Source organism: Taudactylus pleione, unplaced genomic scaffold (genome assembly GCF_031769625.1).
Source record: "Taudactylus pleione unplaced genomic scaffold, aTauple2 ptg000604l, whole genome shotgun sequence".
Lineage (NCBI taxonomy): Eukaryota > Metazoa > Chordata > Amphibia > Anura > Myobatrachidae > Taudactylus > Taudactylus pleione.
The window spans coordinates 1,371,209-1,393,232 of NW_028285006.1; the positions used below are offsets into that span (position 1 = coordinate 1,371,209).

At 47.0% G+C, this 22,024-nt stretch overlaps 1 protein-coding gene across 4 annotated transcripts in view; it reads left to right on the top strand.

Moving 5' to 3' along the window:
* Positions 1–22,024, top strand: part of CCDC30 (coiled-coil domain containing 30) — a 240,090-nt gene that overhangs the window by 161,988 nt on the left and 56,078 nt on the right. For all 4 annotated transcript variants that reach the window (XM_088453973.1, XM_088453974.1, XM_088453976.1 and 1 more), the window contains 3 exons: positions 4,176–4,304; positions 6,184–6,326; positions 16,764–16,995. In XM_088453973.1, the coding sequence (XP_088310099.1) occupies positions 4,176–4,304; positions 6,184–6,326; positions 16,764–16,995 (504 nt within the window). The remainder of the gene's footprint in view (positions 1–4,175; positions 4,305–6,183; positions 6,327–16,763; positions 16,996–22,024) is intronic.

Genomic DNA, 22,024 nt, shown 5'->3' on the forward strand with positions numbered 1-22,024 from the left:
GGCGGTCCGCACAGCCTTGGTGATTGAGGACGAAGTTCCCCCAGCGGCTAAATCTAAGTATGCCTTTTTCAAAGATGTGAAGGGCGATGCCACAGTCTTTCCTCTTTCGGGTCAGTTGGTGGACCATTTAGAGGAGGCGTGGAAACAACCTGGCAAAAGATACCAGCCGCAGAGACGCCTGGCGGTGGCTTATCCGTTCGCGGATAATTATTTTGCTAAGTGTGAATCCCCTCCACAGGTGGATTCTCACGTGACCCATCTTGTCCGTAGTGCCACATTGCCGATGCCATCCATGTCCTCCCTTAAGGATGCTACGGACCGCAAGGTAGAAATCTGCCTGAAATCCGCTTATTCCCTTGCAGGAGGGGCAGCACGGCCGGCTATGGCCATTTGCTGGGTTGCCAGAGCGATGGAGCGCTGGGCGGATTCATTAGAGGCTTCTTTTGAATCCAACTGTCCGGCCGAACAGGCGGAGTTGATTGGCAATCTCCGTGATTCGGCCACCTACATCAACGAGGCGGCTCTAGACATTAGTACTCTGGTGTCTAGAATTTCTTCAGCAGCGGTAGCTGCTCGTCGCACCTTGTGGCTGCGATCCTGGAAGGCGGACGCAGATCCAAGAAAGGTCTGGAAGCGTTGCCGTTTACCGGAGAAGTTCTCTTCGGTCCGGATCTGGATAAGATTGTGGCCACGCTGGCGGCAGCCAAATCTGCTTGTCTCCCGTCGGCCGCTGCTCCTTCTGGTTCTGGACCATCGTCCTTTCGGTCATCTAGGGCCCAGGGCAGGCCCAAACCACAGTCGTTTCCTCGACAGGCTGGCCCTAAGAAATCGGTCAAGCCCCGGAAACAGGCATGGAGTACCAGACGTCCGGCCCCCAAGCCAGATGACAAGCCTGCGGCCTGACGGTCCGGGTCTCCCCTTGGGGGATCCCAGGGTGGGAGGCCGCCTGCTGCAGTTCTCCCGGTGTTGGTCGTTCACTACGACAGACACTTGGGTTCTGGAGGTGGTCTCTCACGGGTACGCCCTCTCCTTCCGGCACAGACCCCCGGCTCGATTCTTCACCACGGGTCTACCATCAGACCGGAACAAGGCTACGGAGCTGCGGAAGGTATTGCACACTATGCTCCAGGCTGGAGTTATAGTGCCTGTTCCATTCTCCCAGAGGGGCCAGGGTTTCTATTCAAATCTATTTTTGGTACAGAAACCCATTGGGTCATATCGTCCGATTCTCAACCTCAAAGCACTCAACAAGTCTTTGCGGGTCCCGAAGTTTCGGATGGAGACCCTACGGTCCATCATTCTGGCACTGGAACCTGGGGACTACATGGTGTCATTGGACATACAGGACGCTATGGCGGTCATGGCGGCTTCTCTGCGGCTGCAAGGAGTCCGCATGTTGCCGTACTTGGACGACCTGTTATTGGTGGCAGGATCTCCAGAGCTCCTGTTACACCACTTGGACCTGACCATTGCACTGCTGCAACGGCACGGCTGGCTAATCAACTGGCAGAAGTCCACTCTAATCCCGTCTCGGAGGATTCTGCATCTTGGAGCCTTATTGGACTCGGGACAGCAAAGGATCTTCGTGACGGAGGACAAGATCTCTGCTTTACAGTCAAGGGTGCGCAGTTGTCTGCACAGCCGCCGGGTGTCCTTACACTCGGCGATGAGGTTACTGGGCTCCATGGTGTCGGTGTTCGACATGGTGGAATACGCCCAGTTTCACTCCAGACCTCTGCAGCACCTGATCCTGTCCAAGTGGAACGGGCTGCCTCAGTCTCTGAAGTTCCAGACGATTGTGCTCACCCCGGAGGTTCGCCTGTCCCTTGCGTGGTGGTTAAAGACGACCCACCTCAACAAGGGACGTCCGTTCTGGGTTCCAAATTGGGTCCTGTTGACAACGGACGCCAGTCTTCGGGGCTGGGGAGCAGTTTCGGGTCCACACTTGTTCCAGGGCAGGTGGACACCGACAGAAGCGGAGCTTCCAATAAATATCTTGGAACTCCGTGCGGTCTTCAATGCTCTCCTGCAGGCACAGCGGTTTCTCCAGGGTCACCCGGTGCAGGTCCAGTCGGACAATGCTACCACCGTGGCCTACATAAACAGGCAAGGAGGAACTCGCAGTCGGGCGGCTCTCGTAGAGGTCTCTCGGATCCTGGTTTGGGCGGAGCGCAATCTTCCGGCCATATCAGCGGTCTTCATCCCGGGAGTGCTAAATTGGGAGACGGACTTTCTAAGTCGCCAGGACGTTCATCCAGGGGAATGGTCCCTGCACCCGGACGTTTTTCAACTACTGGTGGACAGGTGGGGTCTTCCAGAAATCGACCTCATGGCGTCCCGGCACAACAACAAGTTGCCGGTGTACGGGTCTCGCACAAGAGACGAAGGGGCGTCTCTGGTGGATGCTCTGTCCGTCCGGTGGACGTTCAGGTTCGCATACCTGTTCCCTCCGGTCTCCCTTCTTCCACGGGTAATCCGGAAATTCAAACAGGAAGGAGGGACGCTCCTGTTGATAGCTCCCGCGTGGCCCAGACGGCACTGGTTCTCAGACCTTCAGGGTCTGTCCGTGGACAGTCCTCTGCGGTTGCCGCTACGACCGGACCTTCTGTCTCAGGGTCCTTGTCTTCACCCGGACCTGACTCGGCTGTCTTTGGCGGCGTGGCTGTTGAGACGGCCATGCTGAGGTCCTGGGGGTTTTCCAGCTCTGTGGTGCGTACCATGTTACGAGCTCGGAAACCGTCTTCCGCGAGGATATACCATCGCGTGTGGCATACGTTCTTCCAGTGGTGTCGACCGAGAGGTTATGCACCGCGGGAGTTTCGTCTGTCTCGGATTCTCGCCTTCCTGCAAGCGGGACTAGATCATGGGCTTCGCCTTGCTTCTTTGAAGGTACAGGTTTCGGCCCTATCTGTCTGGTTTCACCGTAGGATTGCTACAATCCCGGATGTGCGCACCTTTATGCAAGGTGTTCTCCGTATTCAGCCGCCCTTTGTTCCACCTGTGGCGCCTTGGGATTTGGCTGTGGTCCTGAGGGCTCTCCAAGGACCGCCGTTTGAACCACTGTGCTCAGTGGATATTAAATGGCTAACAGCTAAGACTGTTTTCCTTCTGGCCGTTGCTTCAGCCAGACGTGTTTCTGAGTTAGGGGCTCTTTCTTGTAGACCCCCTTTCTTGGTTTTTCATGGGAACAGGGCAGTGCTCCGCACTCGGCCCGAGTTTCTTCCCAAAGTTGTTTCCCAGTTTCATGTTAACGAGGAAATAGTTGTTCCGGCCTTTAACTCACCGGGTCTTTCCGTGGGTGAGGCCTCTTTGGATGTTGTGCGGGCCTTAAGGACTTATGTTGACCGCACTTCTTTGTTTAGGAAGTCGGACGCTTTGTTGTCCTCTATGGCTTCTGTAAAAAGGGTTGGCCTGCTTCAAAGCAAACTTTGGCAGCCTGGATCCGTATGGCTATTTCTGAAGCTTATCTTCATGAAGGCCTACCGGTCCCTCCTTCTCTGAAGGCTCATTCCACTAGGTCTGTGGGTCCTTCGTGGGCAGCTCGACGTGGTGCCTCGGCAGTTCAGATCTGCAAGGCTGCTACGTGGTCTTCTGTCCATACCTTCGTGAGGTATTACAGGTTTGACACCTTCGCCTCTCAGGATGCTTCCTTCGGGCGGCGGATTCTCCTTTCTGCACAGGAGCGTCCCCACCCTTAAAGGATACTGCTTTGGGACATCCCCAAGGTATCCTGTGGATACCCTATGGACCCTGAAGTAGAAAATATGAGATATGGTAAGAACTTACCCTTGTTATCTCTATTTCTACGAAGTCCATAGGGTTCCACAGGACTCCCGCCCTGTCGCACCTGTGCTGCAGATGGGCTTTGCTCTGGTCACCGGTTTTCCGTCTCCCTCTGGTGAGAATGTGATTCTTGTATGTGTCCAGATCTTTGTTCTCTCTCTTCCTTCTCCTCCTCCGGCCTATGGCTTGGTAACTAACTGAGGTGCCTTGGCCCGGGGGCGGGGTATAGGAGGGGGACCTAGTGCATCCTGGGAGGCTGAAAGCTTAACTCTTTGGTGCCCTGCGACTGACGTCACACCTATACCCCAAGGTATCCTGTGGGAACCCTATGGACTTCGTAGAAATAGAGATAACAAGGGTAAGTTCTTACCATATCTCATATTTTTTCCCAGGAGCTGGACACATTGAGATCCAAACTCAGAGGCGTTCACAATGACCTGAAGAGCACTGAACAAGAAAATATCAATTTGCATGTAAAGATTGAACAGCTGGGGAAAGAAAAACATTTGCAAGATAACAAGGTGATTGATCATGTTGTCAGCACAACACATGTGGTATCATCAATGAATAACAAGGTTATTGATAAACATTTGGTCGTGTGACTGTAGAAATTAGGTAATGCTAGTTAAAGCTGCATTCCTCAATAACTGTAGAAGCTATTGGTTACCATTCTAAAATGGCGGCTGAGATGGTCATGAGCAGCAGAACTGATGGGAAGCTGATTGCTTTATATTTGCAACTTCATATGGTCTATACAGCCAGGGATGGTGCAATCGACAATGGTGCCCACCCATCCTAGTCTGTTGCACCCCCACCCACCCTGCTTCTAACCTTAGCAGCCAGGAGGTTGATGCAACATCATCTGCTCTTTAGTATAAGAGAGTGTTGTATTAACCTGTTGGCTGCCGATACTGTGTCAGTGGCCAGCGCTCTCTGTGAGGGCGCAGCAGTGCATTAAAAACCCTAGATGTGACCTTATGTCACTTACATAGTGTTTTGGTTGCCTAATGACTAATAGGGGTATTCAATATGGGAGCGAAAACATCGTTTTTGCGATGTTTTCGCACCTATGATGTCATTATCGCAGATTTTGCTTTTACACTGTATTCAATTTCAAAGACTTTTTCGCAGGTTCGAAAAGTCTTTGAAAAAAAAAAACGGGGATAACTTTTCACTGAATAGGCGGCGAAAAAAAGTGCAGAATTGGGGTTTAGGGGTGCAGGCTTAAAAAAAATAGCCTGCACCCCTGGGAATAACATTTTAAAAATAACTGTGTCAAAAAAAGTTTAAAAAAAAAATAGGGTCACCCCATAAAATTAATTTAAAAATTGGGGTGAAAAAAAAAAATGGGAAAAAAGTGTTTAAAAATAGGGAAATAGCTTCAGGGCTATTCTGCAAATATGCGGCAGATGTATTCTAGAATAGATTATTAGCGGCAGGTGCATAGTTGCAGAATTTTTCAAAACTTTAGGGACATAAAAATATGCTAGTACCCATTTTCATGTACCGCAAATTTGATGGGACCACTTAAAAAAAACGAAAAAAATAACCTAAGTGCTCTTCTGCAACACTTCTTCAATGTCGGGAAAAAACACCTGCTGCGGCTATCTAAATCCCCGACTTTCATTTGCAGGCTAAAACGGGGGTACCCATAGTGATCCCCCATGTTTTTACAACTTTAGGGTGGGTCCTACAATTTATGCAAGGAAAAATAAGTTTTTTTCCGCAGATCCCACTTCGCAGTTTGCCGTTTTCGTAGCATTTATATTGAATACGGGGATAAAGCGGGCGCACGCCCGATACTTTATCCCAGGAAAATCTCCGATGTGGAGTGAAAAGTCCAGCACGGACTTTTCGCTCCCATATTGAATACCCCTCAATGTCCCTTATGCCACAGCCGAAAAAACGCCTTTTAATTAGGAGATATTTTTGGTACTTAATTTACACATCCATTACTATTACCTCTATTACTTCTCCACAAGCTATACTATATTTTCTACTATACATGAAAAAAGGAGTGATCATTTACAGGACAATAAGCGTAGGTAACATACATCCTATTAAATCATTTTCTTATATATTATTACTCTACATTGTAGCACTTCATATACAGATTCAGACTCTGTCGCACACAGATATACAAGTGTTGCATAGCAAATTAATCAGCACAGTCTCGTGAAGCAGTTTTGTTGCATCGCGTTGAGACTAAGACGCACATTCAAATGAAAAAGACAAGAAAAAGATGATTGGCACAAGCAGAATCGCACGCGACCTGGCGCGCCAAGAAGGGCTGTTTGGCGTGACTGAGGCAATAGTGTATGAGAACACATCTGTATATGTTGTATTTTCAGTGCATTGTGTATAATACCATATAAAAAGCTTGCAATGTTTTTATCTCAGGTTTCGGATCTTATGGAACAATGTAAAAAGTTGCAGGTGGAACTAAGTGAGCAGAAATCCACCAATGAGGGGAATACAAAACAGACCTGCCAGCAGTTAGAAGAAAAGGTCAAGGATCTAGAAAATGAAAAGGGCGCAATGAGGTGATTATTAATAAATCCAGACTGTTTTATTAGCCACATTACTTCTAGGTTCAGTTTATGGCTGGCATGAAATTATATGATCTGTATTTAGTTACAGATGTGTATCATTAGCCATCTATCAGCCCCACATTGTATAACCCTAAAGGTTTGTTTTTATAGCACACAATTTTAAATGTGTCAATATTTAATGGGATATCTTAATCCAGAACTAAGTCAATCGTCCAAATTGATTCCATCAGGCAGGGCAGCAACTAGGGGACGGCTAAGGGGGCACGTGACCCGGGTGCCGGGGAGAGGCTGCCGGGAGGCTAGGTTGCTGCTCTTGTGGGTTTGGAGCCCACATCCCAGCCTTGAGAGGCACAGAGACACAGTCAGTCTAATGTGGTGCCAGTCGCAAGCCAATCAGTGCTCGCGGACCGGCAGCAATTCAGCGGCGACTCCTCTCCGTCCTGGCCTGCGGCGACTCTTCCTCTCCGGCGGCGGCGACTCCTCTCCGTCCTGGCTTGCGGCGACTCTTCCTCTCCGTTTTGGCCTGCGGCGACTCTTCCTCTCCGTCCTGGCCTGTGCAACTCTTCCTCTCCGTCCTGGCCTGCGGCGACTCTTCCTCTCCGTTTTGCCCTGCGGCGACTCTTCCTCGCCATCCTGGCCTGCGGCGACTCTTCCTGTCCGTCCTGGCTTGCGGCGACTCCTCCTCTCCGTCCCGGCCTGCGGTGACTCCTCCTCTACGTTACAGCTGTCTGCTGTCTCCTAACTACGGCTGCATAGAGCTCTCTGGTAAGAAGGTCTGTGCGTGGCCAGGGATTGCAGAATGGCTTTGAAAGGAGTGTGGTGTGACCACAAGGGGGGGCAGGATGGTTCCGGAGCGGTGGTTTGCCAGCGGCTACCACCCTAGTTGTGTGTCCATTGGGGTTGGTTGCCCGGGGAAAGGGGGGGTTAGCTGCTTAGCAATGTGGCTGTGGAGGGGTGGTTTGCCTGGGGGTACCATCTTACTAGTGTGGCCCGGGGGGGGGGGAGGGTCTGTGCAAATGTGGTCTGTTATTACTGGAGGGAGGTGGAGCAGGAGAGCTGTGCACATCAGTGAGGGGGCCTCCATTTTACTATTTACATTCAACTGCGTCCATTTTGTGGACTAGTATAGTGTGTATGACAGTTGCATAACACACAGAGCTGTGTTCCTCACTCACTACTGTAAATTTTTTGGGTGGACGGTGGTCTGGCTCCTACACTTTCATCCTGGCCCCTAGATTTTAGAAAAATTTGTCAAGCCCTAATTTAACACATTTGTATTCATATTGAGATAATTATATCATTATGCTCAAGTAGGCTCTTGCATGTATATAGTTATGATCTTAATCTTTATCATACATATATGCTCCTTACTTTGTATTCATTTATGTTGTTCCCCCTGTGTAATCACAAGTTGCAGCTTTCCTCAGTCTAAATAACTGAGTAGTTATATGAGAGTAGCCTTATTAATTATAGGGTTAAATACAGTGTGTTAGGAGCACCACATGGATCAACCTTAGAATACTCAGGGCTTCCCCCAGTATTAATATTATAACTGCAATAGTTGGGTTGTAAAGCGATATCTGATTCCTGTATTAGAGTATTTCACGTAGATACACAAAGCTGTTCCCAATGTGGTTTTTACAACTCCGATCTTATGCTGCATACACACGGTCAGATTTTGTTAAAGATATTAATAACGATTGTAAAAATCATTAAATCGTTCATATCGTTGACATGTTGGGCATGCATCGACCAACGATGTGCTTTCCCGCATGTCCGATAACGATATCTTACATCGACTATGTTTGCAGACAGATTTGGACAATTTAATTCATTTTAATACTGTCAGAAAGCGTTCATCTCGTTCAACAATAACGAAGATCTGACAAATCTGACCGTGTGTATGCACCATTATTCAGAGCACTGCATGGATACAATGTTGCAAAGTAAGGAGATTCGGTAACATTAGAGTTTCTTTCGCAAATACACGTCCTACTACAGGACGAATTTACATAGTGTAATCACATTTAACATATTAGGTTTGTATTACAGCATTTTAGAGTTTAAATACAAGAGGTACACACAGCGGGCGTGCCGACGCGCGTTTCGCTCTAGCCTCAGACTATTTTCATATCCATGGAAAAAACAAAATACAAACAGCGCTGATTGACAATAGATGATTATTACATTAATAGACTGAAAAACACTGAAACACAATTAAGTTTAAACAACAAGGTCAGCATGAATGTAAAGCCCTGGAGCACTATTGATATATAGTCCTGAAACACTATTGGTGAATAGCTGTATATATTCCTGAAATACTAGGATTAAGGCAGTCCAATTGAGCATCACACCGGTGCTGTATATTTACCCACTAGATGTTATAAAGTCCACATAGTCCTGAATTAGCGATGGTCCCACACTGACGTTGTCCAACGCAGATGACCGGACCAGATTATTGGTAGTGGGTGATGTTAATGATATAGTCCAAAGTCCAGGATGGTAGCCACCAAATGAATAGTTCCAATGACGCCAAAATCCAGATGATGGTGATATCAAATCCAAGTGTCCAGGGTTCGCTGGTATTCATATCCACAGGCCAATCAAAACGTGTCGTCCGATCACGTGATTGCCATAGCCAATCGAATGCCGTCTCTCATTGCCGCTGAGAATCCCGTCTCACATCCAGTAAGCAATGTGATTGCAATAGTTCCTGTTGGTGGGTGTGTTTCTCTACACCAATCGGATTACAGGTACAACGTATCTATACATTCTTATATCCTCAGTGTTCACTAATTTATTTTCTCACAGGATATTGTTATTATAATTTCTCTTTCGTCTAGGCTGGGGGAGACTGGGGTTGTAGGTGGGAAGGCCGTGGATTTGGCACTAACACTGAAATCTATAACTCCTCCTCTCTGCAACACCTGACTTCAGTGTAAGTTTAGTGCCTGTGGAGAGCGCACGTTTTTTCAGGGCCTGGTTTAGCTTAGGGACTTTTTCCTTTATTTGTAATGTTATGTTTATTTTTTACTATAGGTACTGTGCGCTGCTTATTTTTTACTATAGGTACTGTGCGCTGTAGTGTAAAGCGGCGGGGAGAGCCGCATCTAAGGGGGGGATGGCGCTGTGTGCTTCCCCCATTTCACACACTCCGGTCTCTGAAGAGATCGTCTTGGCCCAGGGATAGTGCACTGCTGTTAACTGGTAGAGGTGCAAGCAGTCAGCGTGGTCCTGGATGGCGGGCGACATCTTGCCGAGTTTCTTGTCGGCGGCTCCTGTGGGGAGAGCGCCGATTATAGACCGACCGCAGGTGAGACCTACAGCAACACCACACTGGACAAGCTGATCTTGGAAGCTATGCAGTGTTGGGCTTGGATGGAAAACCACCTGGGATACCAGGTGCTGTAGGAAAATGCGGGTCAGTCCAAGTGCTTTCCCCCCTGAGGGGAGTAACATTTGAAGGACGGAGCAGTGAGGTTCGCTTTAGTATGACAGGGGGGAGGAGCCATGGCTTCTGGTTCCCCCCGCTCTCCAGTGGCAAAATGCAGGCTCCCAGGAAGTCTGATAACAGCTTTTTAAAGGACACAGGCCTGAACAGCATGGAGGGAGGACAGAGCAAGCTCCTTTCCCTCTGCAGCATACAGCTAAGTAGTTTTCATTATTACTGTAATCTGTTCTTCTGTTCTTGTTGGAGTGTTTGCATATTCATTGCCACTTGTTATATTTAAAAAAGAAAAAGTTGTTTTTTTTTGTTTGTTTTTCCGGGCTGACTGCTACGGCAGGGCAGCGCAGGAAGGGGGGGGTGCTCTAATGATGGACAAAAAGTCCACAAAGGGCCAGAACCCCACTATGGCTATATTTATTACATGTGCCCAGTGTCAGGCTAAATTGCCATGTGGACAACTGAATGCAGGGGCTTTGTGTATGGACTGTCAGCTGGGGCCCACGTGTGCGCAGCCAGCTGGGGCAGCCACTCCACTTACGGAAGAGCCGGCATAGGCTCAGGCTATGAGCCGTTCACTCTCTGACCTAGTGACGTTGCTCCGCTGTAGAGAGGAATTAGCCCAAGCAGTGTCAGCGCCTGTTCTGTCCTCACCGCCTGCTGTTGCAGGGGGTGGTTACCAGGGTCCTGATCCTCCTTGGGTCCATACCATGGAGCGCTCGGCGGTAGGGGTCGAGAAAGTATCGGCCTTTATGGAACTCATCTTTGAGGAGCCTAAACTACGCATAAGCTTCCTCCTCCATCCAATGTCTTGTTCGAGTCAAATCCCGAGGGGGAGGAAGAAGAGGAGGAGGGGGAACTCCAAGAGGAGGTTCTGCCCGACGAGGAAGGTTCAGACTCTGCATCAAGTCAGGGCGTAGAGGACCTTATTATGGCAGTACGACAGTCTATGAACTGTCTGGACCTTGATGCCTCAGCTAGGGCAGAAGGGCCGTTGAAGCGGAGGCGCAAGAGGGTCGTGTGTTTCCCAGTGTCTCAGGATCTTTCATATCTGGTAGAGGAAGATCACTCTGGCTTCGCGCCTGGGAGGCGGACGCAGAATCTAAACCCACTTTAGAGTTTCTGCCTTTTTGTGGAGGCATCCTGTTTGGCTCTGAGCTTGATACTATTATATCCCAGGCGACAGGTGGAAAGGGCACTTTTCTTCCTGTGGTGCCCCAGAAGCTAAAGGGCTCACGTTTCCGAGTCTTCCGTTTTTCATTTCGAGGAAGGGGAATGATTAGAGGTCAGGGGGCCCGAGGACGCTCTTTTCCCAGTAGGGGTTCTGCACCCTGGGGTAGATTCTCCGGCACATTCAGGCACCCGGGTGCTAGGGCATCTGAGAAGCCGAGTACCTGACAGGATCTCAGCCCATCTGGTCTCAGGGAAGGTAGGGGACCGTCTCCTTCTTTTCAGGTGGGTAGCTTCGGGAGTAGATGCCTGGGTAAGGGGCATTGTCTCCCGAGGTTATGTGATCGACCCAAGGGGGCAGCCGCCACAACGTTTCTTCGCTACAGCATTACCCAGGGAGCCGGAGAACAGATGGGCCTTAAACCAGGCTATCAGTTCCCTCTGTTCAGAAGGGGTTTTAGTACCTGTTCCACAGTCTCAACAGGAACAGGGGTTTTACTCCAACTTGTTCCTAGTCCAGAAACCCAACGGCACTTATCGGCCGATTTTGAATCTACGAGCCTTGAATGCCAGCCTGTGGGTAGATCGGTTTCGCATAGAGTCGCTCCAATCAGTGATCCATGGTACGTTGGCAAACGAGTTTCTGGCATCTTATCGACATCAGAGATGCATATCTCCACATACCGATTTGGGCGGGGCATCAGTCTCTACTCAGGTTCACAGTCGGAAGAGCCCATTACTAGTTCCAGGCTCTGCCGTTCGGTTTGGCTACAGCTCCGCGGGTCTTCACAAAGATCATGGCAGCAATGGCAAGCTTACTGCATTCCGAGGGAATAATGGTGATTCCCTATTTGGACGATTTGCTAGTAAAGGCGGATTCCGCTGCCCAACTTCAGCTCCACCTGGATCACACAGTGCAGGTGTTACAGCATCATGGGTGGATACTGAATCTCGAGAAGAGTCACCTCAGGCCGTGCTAACGTCTGACGTTTTTGGGGGTGATCTTCGATACAGCACTGGAAAGGGTTTACTTGCCCGGGCCCTTCAGGACTTAGTCAGGAAAGTGTTGTCTGCCCCTCGGTCATCCGTTTGGCTGGGCATGAGGTTACTAGGCACGATGGTCTCTACCTTCGAGACCATCCAGTATGGCCGCTTCCATTCACGGATTCTCCAGTGGGAGATTCTCCGGAACTGGACGGGCCGCTCAGACGACCTTTCTTCTCAGTTGCTGGTTCTGTCAGACAGCACTCGTCAGTCACTTCGCTGGTGGCTGATTACCGAACACCTTCTCCAGGGTTGGTCCCTGGTGACTCCCAACTGGATTATTGTCACCACAGACGCAAGTCTCAGAGGTTGGGGAGCGGTGTGACGGAGAACCCCTGTTTCCAGGGGACCCGGTCGTCATCAGAGATAGGTTTCCCAATAAATATGCTGGAGCTCCGGGCCATTTACCGGGCACTGTGCGGGGCTCAGGCCCTCCTGGCGGGCTGACCAGTGAGGATCCAATCAGGCAACGCCATGGCAGTGGCATATATAAACCAACAGGGCGGAACCAAAAGTGCACTTGCCATGGCAGAGGCAAGTCTCATTCTCTCTTGGGCGGAGACGTTCCTCCTGGCAATTTCAGCAGTCTTCTTACTGGGGGTGGAGAATTGGGAGGCAGGCTACCTCAGCAGGACTACGTTCCTGCCAGGGGAATGGTCTCTCCACAAGGTGGTTTTCCAGTAGCTGGTCCAGAGATGGGGGCTGTCGGAAGTGGACCAGATGGCGTCTCGCCACAATTGCAAGGTCCTTCGATTTTGTGCAAGGCCCAGAGATCCTTTGGCATTTGCAGTGGATGCCATGACAGTTCCCTGGAACTTCCGTCTGGCCTACAATTTTCCTCCAATTCCCATGTTACCAAGAGTACTCCGTCGAGTCAGGGAGCAGCAGGTTTCAGTCATCCTAGTGGCTCCAAACTGACCGCGCCTTGTGTGGTTCGCCACGGTTCTCAGGCTAGCCGCAGGGCCAGGTTGGAGTCTGCCTCCGCGTCCAGATCTTCTGCTACAGGGGCCATTCTGTCACGAGGGCCTACCTCAGTTGGCTTTAATGGCCTGGTTGTTGAGACCGGGCTCTTGAAGGCCAGGGGTTTTTCCCCTTCTGTCATCAGGACAATGCTCGGTCGCGGAAGCAGGTTTCCGCGCAGAACTACCACATGGTTTGGAAAACCTATATTGTGTGGTGTGAGCAGTGGGGAGCACATACTGCTCAGTTTTGCCTGCCAAGGTTTTTTGCATTTCTGCAGGGCGGTCTGGAGGCCGGCTTACGGCTTCAATCTTTGAAGGTACAGATTTCGGCTCTTTCCATTAATTTTCAGTTGCGTCTGGCTCTCCTCCCAGAGGTGCAGACTTTTTTTTTACAGGGAGTTTTGTGAATACAGCCTCCGGTTCAACCACCAGTAGCGCCATGGGATTTGCCCCTTGTTCTTTCGGCTCTTAAGCAGGCTTCGTTTGAACCTTTGGAATCCGTGGACCTTCGGTTCGTAACATGGAAAGTGTTTTTTCTTATGGCCATTGCCTCAGCTCGGCGGGTCTCTGAGTTGGGGGCCTTGTCCTGCAAACCACCTTTTTTCCATGACGATAGGGCTGTGCTCAGAAACTGTTCCTTCTTTTCAACCGAAAGTGGTTTCATCTTTCCACTTAAACCAGGAGATTGTTTTTCCTGTTTTCTCATCTTCAGAGTCCTCAGGGGACCAGGACGATCTATCACTGTTGGATGTTGTCCTGGACCTACGCATTTATTTAGACAGAACTTCAATCTTGCGTAAGATGGACACTCTCTATTGGTTCTCTGCGATGCCCAAAGATGGGACTGGCCAGCCACAAAGCAGACCATTGCAAAATGGCTCCGCTCAGTGATTTCAAGGGCTTACTCAGAGGCAGGGCGCCCAGCACCAGCTCGGGTGTTGGTTCATTCCACTAGGGCCGTGGCGTCCTCCTGGGCGGCGCGTCACGGGGCCTCGGCTGGACAGGTTTGTCCTGTCCTGTGTCCACACGTTTGTGCGGTTCTACAGGTTTCATGTTTTTGCCTCCGGGGACCAACGCGTTTCCTTGACAAAGCGCCTGCAGTGGCGTGAAACGCGTTGGAGACACAAGGGAGACAGGAAGAGATGCACCACACTGAAGCTGTCCATGTTTGCTGAGTATAGTCCGGGCGTCTGATGTCATTTCCGGGTGCCGTGATTGCCTTACACGCGGCTGACTGAGGGTGACCTCCGATCCACAAGAGGACCAAAAGCTCCTAGAGGTAGGGAATAATAGGGTGAGAAATAGCCTCATTACCAACCCAGCCTCCTGGAACTTTGTACAATTCCTTTTGCAAGCGGACTTTAACATCACTCTCCACCTACTCCCAATCAATCCCCTAAAAAGGGCTATAAACAAGTCTTTGGTTGTTTAGTAATATATTTTATTTAATCACTCTCTTCACAATATCATTATTATTTTTTAGCGCTCATATTTTCTAATTCAAGTCATTTTATTTACTTGAGCTGCTTTTAATATATACAGCGCAGAATATTCAGTATATATAAAACTTTGGCGGCCATCAGTCAGTATGTGGCCCAGAAGTTGATTGACAGCATGCCAGGGCGAATTGCAGAGGTCTTGAAAAAGAAGGGTCAACACTGCAAATATTGACTCTTTGCATAAACTTAATGTAGTTGTCAATAAAAGCCTTTGACACTTATGAAATGCTTGTAATTTTACTTTAGTATAACATAGTAACATCTGACAAAAGGTCTAAAAACACTGAAGCGACAAACTTTGTGAAAACCAATGCTTGTGTCATTCTCAAAACTTTTGGCCATGGCTGTATATGGGGCATTACTGTGACATAAATGTATACGGGGCATTACTGTGGCTTAATGAATAAGGGGCATTACTGTGGCTTAATGAATAAGGGACATTACTGTGGCTTAATGAATAAGGGGCATTACTGTGGCTTAATGTATAAGGGGCATTTCTGTGTTGCATAATGTGTTATAAGGGACATTACTGTGTGGCATAATGTGTTGTAAGGGGCATTACTGTGGTATAATGTGTTATATGGGGCATTACTGTGTCACAAAGCTAGACACCCTTTTTGTTCTCGATGTTGTACTTTTTTGGAGGGGCGCCAAATTATGGCCTTGCCCTGGGTTACAAAAATCCTAGTTTCGGCCCTGCATCAGGCAAGAAAAAGTTGCAGTGAGGAGTACAGCAATGTAATGCCAGAAACTGATTAATTGGGGAATCCAGAAGAGTACATCACTGTACTTTGGCTGCACAATATAAATAAACTATAATAATAACTAAATTTGGGATTTTGGGTGAACTTTCTTTAACAAATTGAGTTGCAAATAAAATCAAATAGAGCTACAGAAGCGTGACCCTGAGTTACATACAGAACATTAGCAAATTCCACAGTATCCGGGCCGTAGAATGGGCAGCCCGGGAAAAAGGGGTGTGACCTAATCGCAGGATACCACGCCCCCTTAGAAAAAAAGCAAAAACCTATTTGCATAGACGCTGCATGCTAAGGAGGGGGGCACTGTGAACCCCCTCAGCCTCGCGCAAATCCAGGGGCTAGGCGTGATCTGCGTGATCGCTCATTACACCCCCCCAGGCATAGGAGAAGAGACTGCTGCTACTCCCACTGCAGTCCAGCACACAGCAGCATGTGCTGGGCTGCTGACAGGTAAGAGGGAGGGGGCGGCATCGGACTCGGGCCCCTCCAACAAGCTCGGGTAATTAGTACCTGCTCCCCCCCCTGTCGGGAACCCCTGACAGTATCCCAAATCATTTCTGATGTAACCCGAGCTACCTTAATCTGATTTACATATTAAATAAATAGAAACCTTTTAAAAGGTTCCAGTGAAACTCGCTAAACCATTTACAGCATAATAACTGGAGAATAATTCTGTCTGCTCAAATATGCTCATTTTCTAAACTAAATAAAGCTGTAGTTACTGAATGTATTTACTGATTATGCGCAACATTATTTATTGTTAAAAAGTGGTCATGGCGGACAGAGCACCAGACAGTATACAGTCATATTGTCTACATTGTCAGTGTTGACACTGTAATATCTAATGGTTCTGAATATCGACATGTTCAAAATGGCTACATTATGCATGTCTACATTATGAACATATTAGCGTTATCCTTAGATAGTATTATTGACATTCACACTGTCAGCATGTATAATGTTGTTAATGTCAACATTATCAGTGTCCACATTGTGAACGTCGACATGGAGACCCCATCAAATTGCTGAATTTCAACATTCAGACAAAGTTAACATTCTTGTGTTGAAACACTGAATATCATCATTCTGATTGTGTAACTCGATTACCGCACCCCACAGACAGTCCCATCGGAACATATGTGGCTCACTCCCTACTTAAATCAAAAGACAGTCTAGAATCAGGATTTATAAATGCTTACCAGCTATTGACTTGTGAGCGTAACTACCTTGGCTGTTCCGACACTTTATGCATTTGTTGATTATTTACTGAACTTTCTAGTTTAATTCACTCTTAAGACCATTAACCCAGCACTGTATCTGGATGAGGTTGTCATTTACCTGACTTCTCCCCAAGGTTGTTTTCTGCGATTACCATTTCTTAAATACAAGAATGAAATTAATGCAACCCATGTCTAGTTCTAGTTTTCAAAAATATAGCTATATGTTGTGGGCTGCTTAGATGTGCCTGACTAGGTTTGTAACTTTCTTTTTTTCTGTTGTTTTTTTTTTTTATATATATATAAATATTATGTTTTTATATTTTAAAGCATCACACTGTCAGAGCACAAGAAGAAATGTGAAATCCTCCAAAGACATGTTCACGAAGAGACTGGGGAGAAGAAGAGTCTGCAGGAAGAGAACCTGCAGCTTAGACAAGAAGTTATCCTCTCTAGACAAGATCTCCAGGCCAAGAGAGAGGAGAATTCACGAATGAAGCAGGAACTCTCTAGTTTGCAGGAGCAAGTGTCCAGATATCATAGCTATGGAGATGGAGCAGAGGTAAAATGATCACAGATCTGTTTATCCGTCACACCTAATTTATTTAAAACCAATTTTATTTAAAATAAAGTGTTTTGTTATTGTTTTGTTCCCAATTGGAAAGGGTAGCAGATTATGCTGGCACATAAATAAATGTTAATAAATTACAGGACAAGACCACACAATATCCATGAGGTTAGCTACTTCTCTAGGATAACAGGGAGTGGAGACACAGGTGCTGATTTTCAGTTGGGAGCAAAACAAAAAGAAACAACTTCTCGGTAAAGCCATGTTGCACTGCCGGTGGGGCAGATTTAAAATGTACAGAGAGGGGTGTGTCCAAACTCAAATCTAAATTTCAGTGTAAAATAAAACTTTCCAGCATTTGTGGGTTAGATGCAAAAGCAGCCAAAATTTACCCTGCATTAAACAAATAAATATATTTGCATCCCTTGCATCGCAACACAGTTCCAGATAAAGTTATTGTTTTTGTTTTTTTTTGTTTTTTTAATATAATACATTATTAAGAATGCTCACAAGAATGAGATAAAAGAAGTTCCGAACATGAAAAACATAAACCGAATACATGAGCCGTTTTTACAGCAGGAGCAAATACAGGAAGTGAATCAAACATGGGTGACGGGTATACACCTACATGTTACTTGCTTTTTCTGCTTTGCTCCCACCTCAAAATCAGCCCCATAATAAGTAACCCAATACGCTTTAGTAGACGTAATACAATGGTAATATATATAACAATTTGGATATAAAATGGCAACATGTTAATTTTGCGTGTACGAGGATGGGAAAAACCAAATTGGGTCTCTGTCTGCCATGCAGGATCGCCGAGAGGAGGGGGGAAGGGGGGGCTACTAATTACCCGGGCCCGGGCTTGATGGAGGGGCTGGCGGGGGCTCCAATCCGAAAATGTTCTCCCCCTTCCTATCGCCTGTCAGCAGCCCTGCACACGCTGCAGTGGGAGACTGCTCGCTACTGCTTAGCAGCAGCAGTCTCCTCTGTCAGAGGGAGGGATCGATCACACTGATAGCGCCCCACCCTGGATTTGTGCCAGGCTGAGGGGCTCACAGCGTCTCTCTCCTCATTGCTGCGCGGCACTGCAAAAAAAATCCAGTCATTAGGTCGCCCCCCCTTTCCACCAGGCCGGCTAGCTACCCCCCTGCTGCCATGTTATGGATCATGGAGTTACGATTCAGAGAAGAGGACTGAATAATAATTTGAGAAACAACCTACAGCATTTTAAAATAAGAGCCGCATGAAACTTATTATTACACACCCTCATCAATTAGGAAAGGGTTAAACCTGTCCTCATTTATACAGTATCCCAAATATTTACCAAAATATGGTAAAGACTTCAGGAGAGCTGGACTTCAAATGCATTTTGGTAGCTGCTCAATCACCTTAGTAATACCACCCAGGTGCATGAGAGGGGTTAGTCTATACAAGAAATAGCAAAGGTCATCCCCCAGCACTCAGAATGATATCAGCAATAAGATTTGAAAAACTACATGGTGGTAGATAATTCAGAGATCTTAGTTGCATATATTTTAAAAAATATGTATAAGCCTCCAGGCCGCATCACGGCCTCTCTGATACGGGAGGTTCCTACTTCTAAGTCAAAGTCTGAGGCCCAAAAAGCCAGCTAAGGCCAGCCATCCCAGGGCAGCACACAAGTGAAAGGCTAAAGGTGTTAGTAAGTGTTAATAATAATATTAATAAATCAAAAGCTATGTGTTAGGGGGTGATACACATGTGAAGGGTGTAATTCAAATGCTAAATAAAGTAGTATTAGTAGAAAATAAATATTAATAAAGTGCTAAATAGAGTGTTCTAGTGTGCCACCCCAAAGCAGTCCAGCCATACCAACCCAGGGAGCACTGCGCTACAAACTCATCCCCAAAAATAACATATAATTGCCCAATATAAAGCCACATAATAATGGCACATACACAAACATATTTAAAAATGAGAGCCAGTTTACCTTGGAGTCACCCCTAGCTGGACTTTCAAGATACAGCAGTTATCCACGTAGAGTTTAATCTTATCCTCTAGTTTGGAATTTGACTGTCAGCTATTAAAACAAAGTATGTGAGGCATTCGCATCTGATGTCTATATTTATTCATTATGGACCATCTAACAGAATGGTCAGAATCCCACAGAAGGTGGTTAGGAAGAATGTCCTTGTGGTAGGACCCCCAGCTACTGTATTTACTATTCAGAGAGAGCGCCTACTTCCTACACACCTCTGTCTGCTATATACAGATGAGGCAGCCATTTTGTGGAAGACACAAAAAAAACCCTGAGAATGATAGATTACCTATTCACTAGGAACCAAAGTTTTAAATATTGGTTATGTCTGTGAAATATTATATCAAGGATGTCACTGAATTAGTGAATTAATAGGCTTTATTTTTATGAATATTGGTTCAGCCAACAAAATGGCTTCCTCCTCTGCGTGCGAGTAAGAGGTGCTTTTTAAATTTTGTTAGGCTATAATTCCATAGTTTTGCACAGATGCTACCACGCTGATAACTGAACTCTAGATGGTAAGTACTCTGTTTCTTTTGAGTTACTTCTCTACTGTATAACATATAAATGTATAATTCCTCTTTCGTCCTTATCTGGAGAAAACTGACGCTGAGATATGAGGCCGAGAAGTAGGCACTGAAATAGTTAATGGACTCAAACTCCTCTACCGTTATATAACCTCCCTTTCCCATATCTCCTCAGTCTGTCTGCAGGAGAGACGCAAAGTTTTAGGGCTTGGGTTTTATTTTTATTGCTAGTTTTTCTTTTACAGGGTGTCTGAATCCCCTTATGGGATCAGGCTAGGTAGGCAGGGCAATTAGAACTGTCAGTAGCAGCCATCAATCTCCCTCCTGCTGCAGCCTGCTCCTGGGCACTGGAAGAGGGTCACCACACCTGCTGAAGATCTGGCCGCCATCTTGCTCACTGGAGCCGAGGGGGCTGTGTTTCTAGGTCAGGTGACTTCTGGCTACTTCCTGGGCTGATTTAAAAGGCAGAGCCAGCTGATGACTACTCCATGCTGTTGCTGCTGGGTCCGGAGGCTGAGGGGAGTGGTACTGTAAAACTGAAACGAAATAGTTTGACCTGCAGCACGTCCAGCCAGAAGATATCGTGTACATCCCGCAGGAGTGCACAATTGAGGGTACAATATGTTGTTGCGATTTGCCCGGAAATGACATATCGTGCTGATGTGATTCTGATTTGTACCCACCCTTAGGGTGATTTATTTTATTTTGTTTGTTTTTCTTTTCTTTAATTAATTAGTTTTTTATTATTGTTTTCCTAGTTTTTTTTTCTTCAAAGTGCTATTGTAAAAAAAAAAAGGGGGAACAAACTATTTTTTTGCTTTGTTTAATATAGTTAAAAAGAAGAAAAATCTAGATGCAGGTCTTGTGTCTTTTTCTCTGGTAAATGATATGTCTGCAAAGGGGGACAAACCTTCCAAAGGTGAGCAGGTGGCTGTGCTATTGATACATTATACATATTTTAAATGTTCTGCTAAAGTCCTCAAGGGGAGTAAGGAGCAGGAGGCCCTTTGCGCATATTGTGAGGGCAGAGGTGCTTAGTCATCGCTCTGCTGGGAATACTTCACCAGAGAATTTAGCAAAAGAATTACGAGATGTACGTAGCCAGGCTGGGGTTAGTGCCTCGGTTCCTTTGCCTCACCGTCTCAGTTTCCCTCTTCTGAAATAGTATGTAATCCACTCAATTTATGGTTATGAGAATAGAAGGGTACCCTGCGCACTGGATGCTGGTAGTGTGGCGGGGAGTGCTGGAGGTAATAGGAGAATTGTATAGCAAGTCTACTGCGCTCAACCCCTATCTGTGACATGCGTGAGTGTAATCAAAAATCTGATGAGAACTGGAATAGCTGAATAGTATCTTTATTGGGTAATGTTATACAACTTATATATATGTGTTCACTGACAAGCATTGTACCACTCTCCATAAGAAATGTAAGCTTCTAGCAGGTTTTAAATTTGCTTAACCTTTTTCTAACAAGATACAGCAGTGGATCACCCATTTAGCCAAGGCAGTGGTCCTTCCAACAACTACTGCTGCTGCTCTTAAAAATCTACAGATCGAAAGTGTGAATCCTTACTTAAATCTCTATTTTCACTAACAAGTACTACCTTGCATCCAGCTTTGGCAGGAACTTGGGCTAGCAATATTATAGAAGCTTGGTCAGACCAGCTAGCAGAGGCTATTCAGCCTGGAGCAGACTCTTCAGATATCTTAGCCCTCATAGACAACACAAAGCAAACTTCCATTTATGTAAGTCATGCGTCTTTGGACATTCTAGCTCTCCTTTCAGGAATATTTGCGTTGTCTATTTCAGCCAGAAGGTCACTTTGATTGCGTTCCTGGCAGGCGGATAATGAGTCTAAGAAGACTTTGCAAGCAATTACTTTCATACGAAAATCTTTATTCGGGCCAGAACTGGAGTGCATAATTATGCAGGTAACTGGCAGTAAGAGGCAGTATCTACCAATTCTTCCATGCCACCCTAGAACTCCTAGGTATCGGCTCTTTTGGTTCTCTAGTAGGTTCCGGACTCAGCCCACCGGATGTGCGACATGAGGTTGCATACTGGATCTGGAGGGCCCTTGTCCCCATCAATTTTTTTTTAACCCCACTTCTTCTGGATCAACTCAGAAGAAGGGCATTGATGGGGTCAATTCACACTCTCTTGTTTACAGGGGTTGACAAGAAGGGTCTAGGATTTTATTCAAATATTTCTTCTTCGGGGTCCATGGGGTCCACAGCCAATACATTGGGTATGAATCCCGGTCACCAACCAGTTAATACTAACGAGCTCTCTGCTCCCAGGATGCATCGGATCCCTCCTCATATACCCCACCCCCTGCCTCAGGTAGCCAGTTCTTCCTGTTTGGTGTGTACACCACATAGACAGTGGGACTATGTCTGATTGAAGACGCACCGTCCACCCGCTACAACTACCCCCTCCGACGCTGCACCGCTAGCCTTGGCAGGTCAATGGTT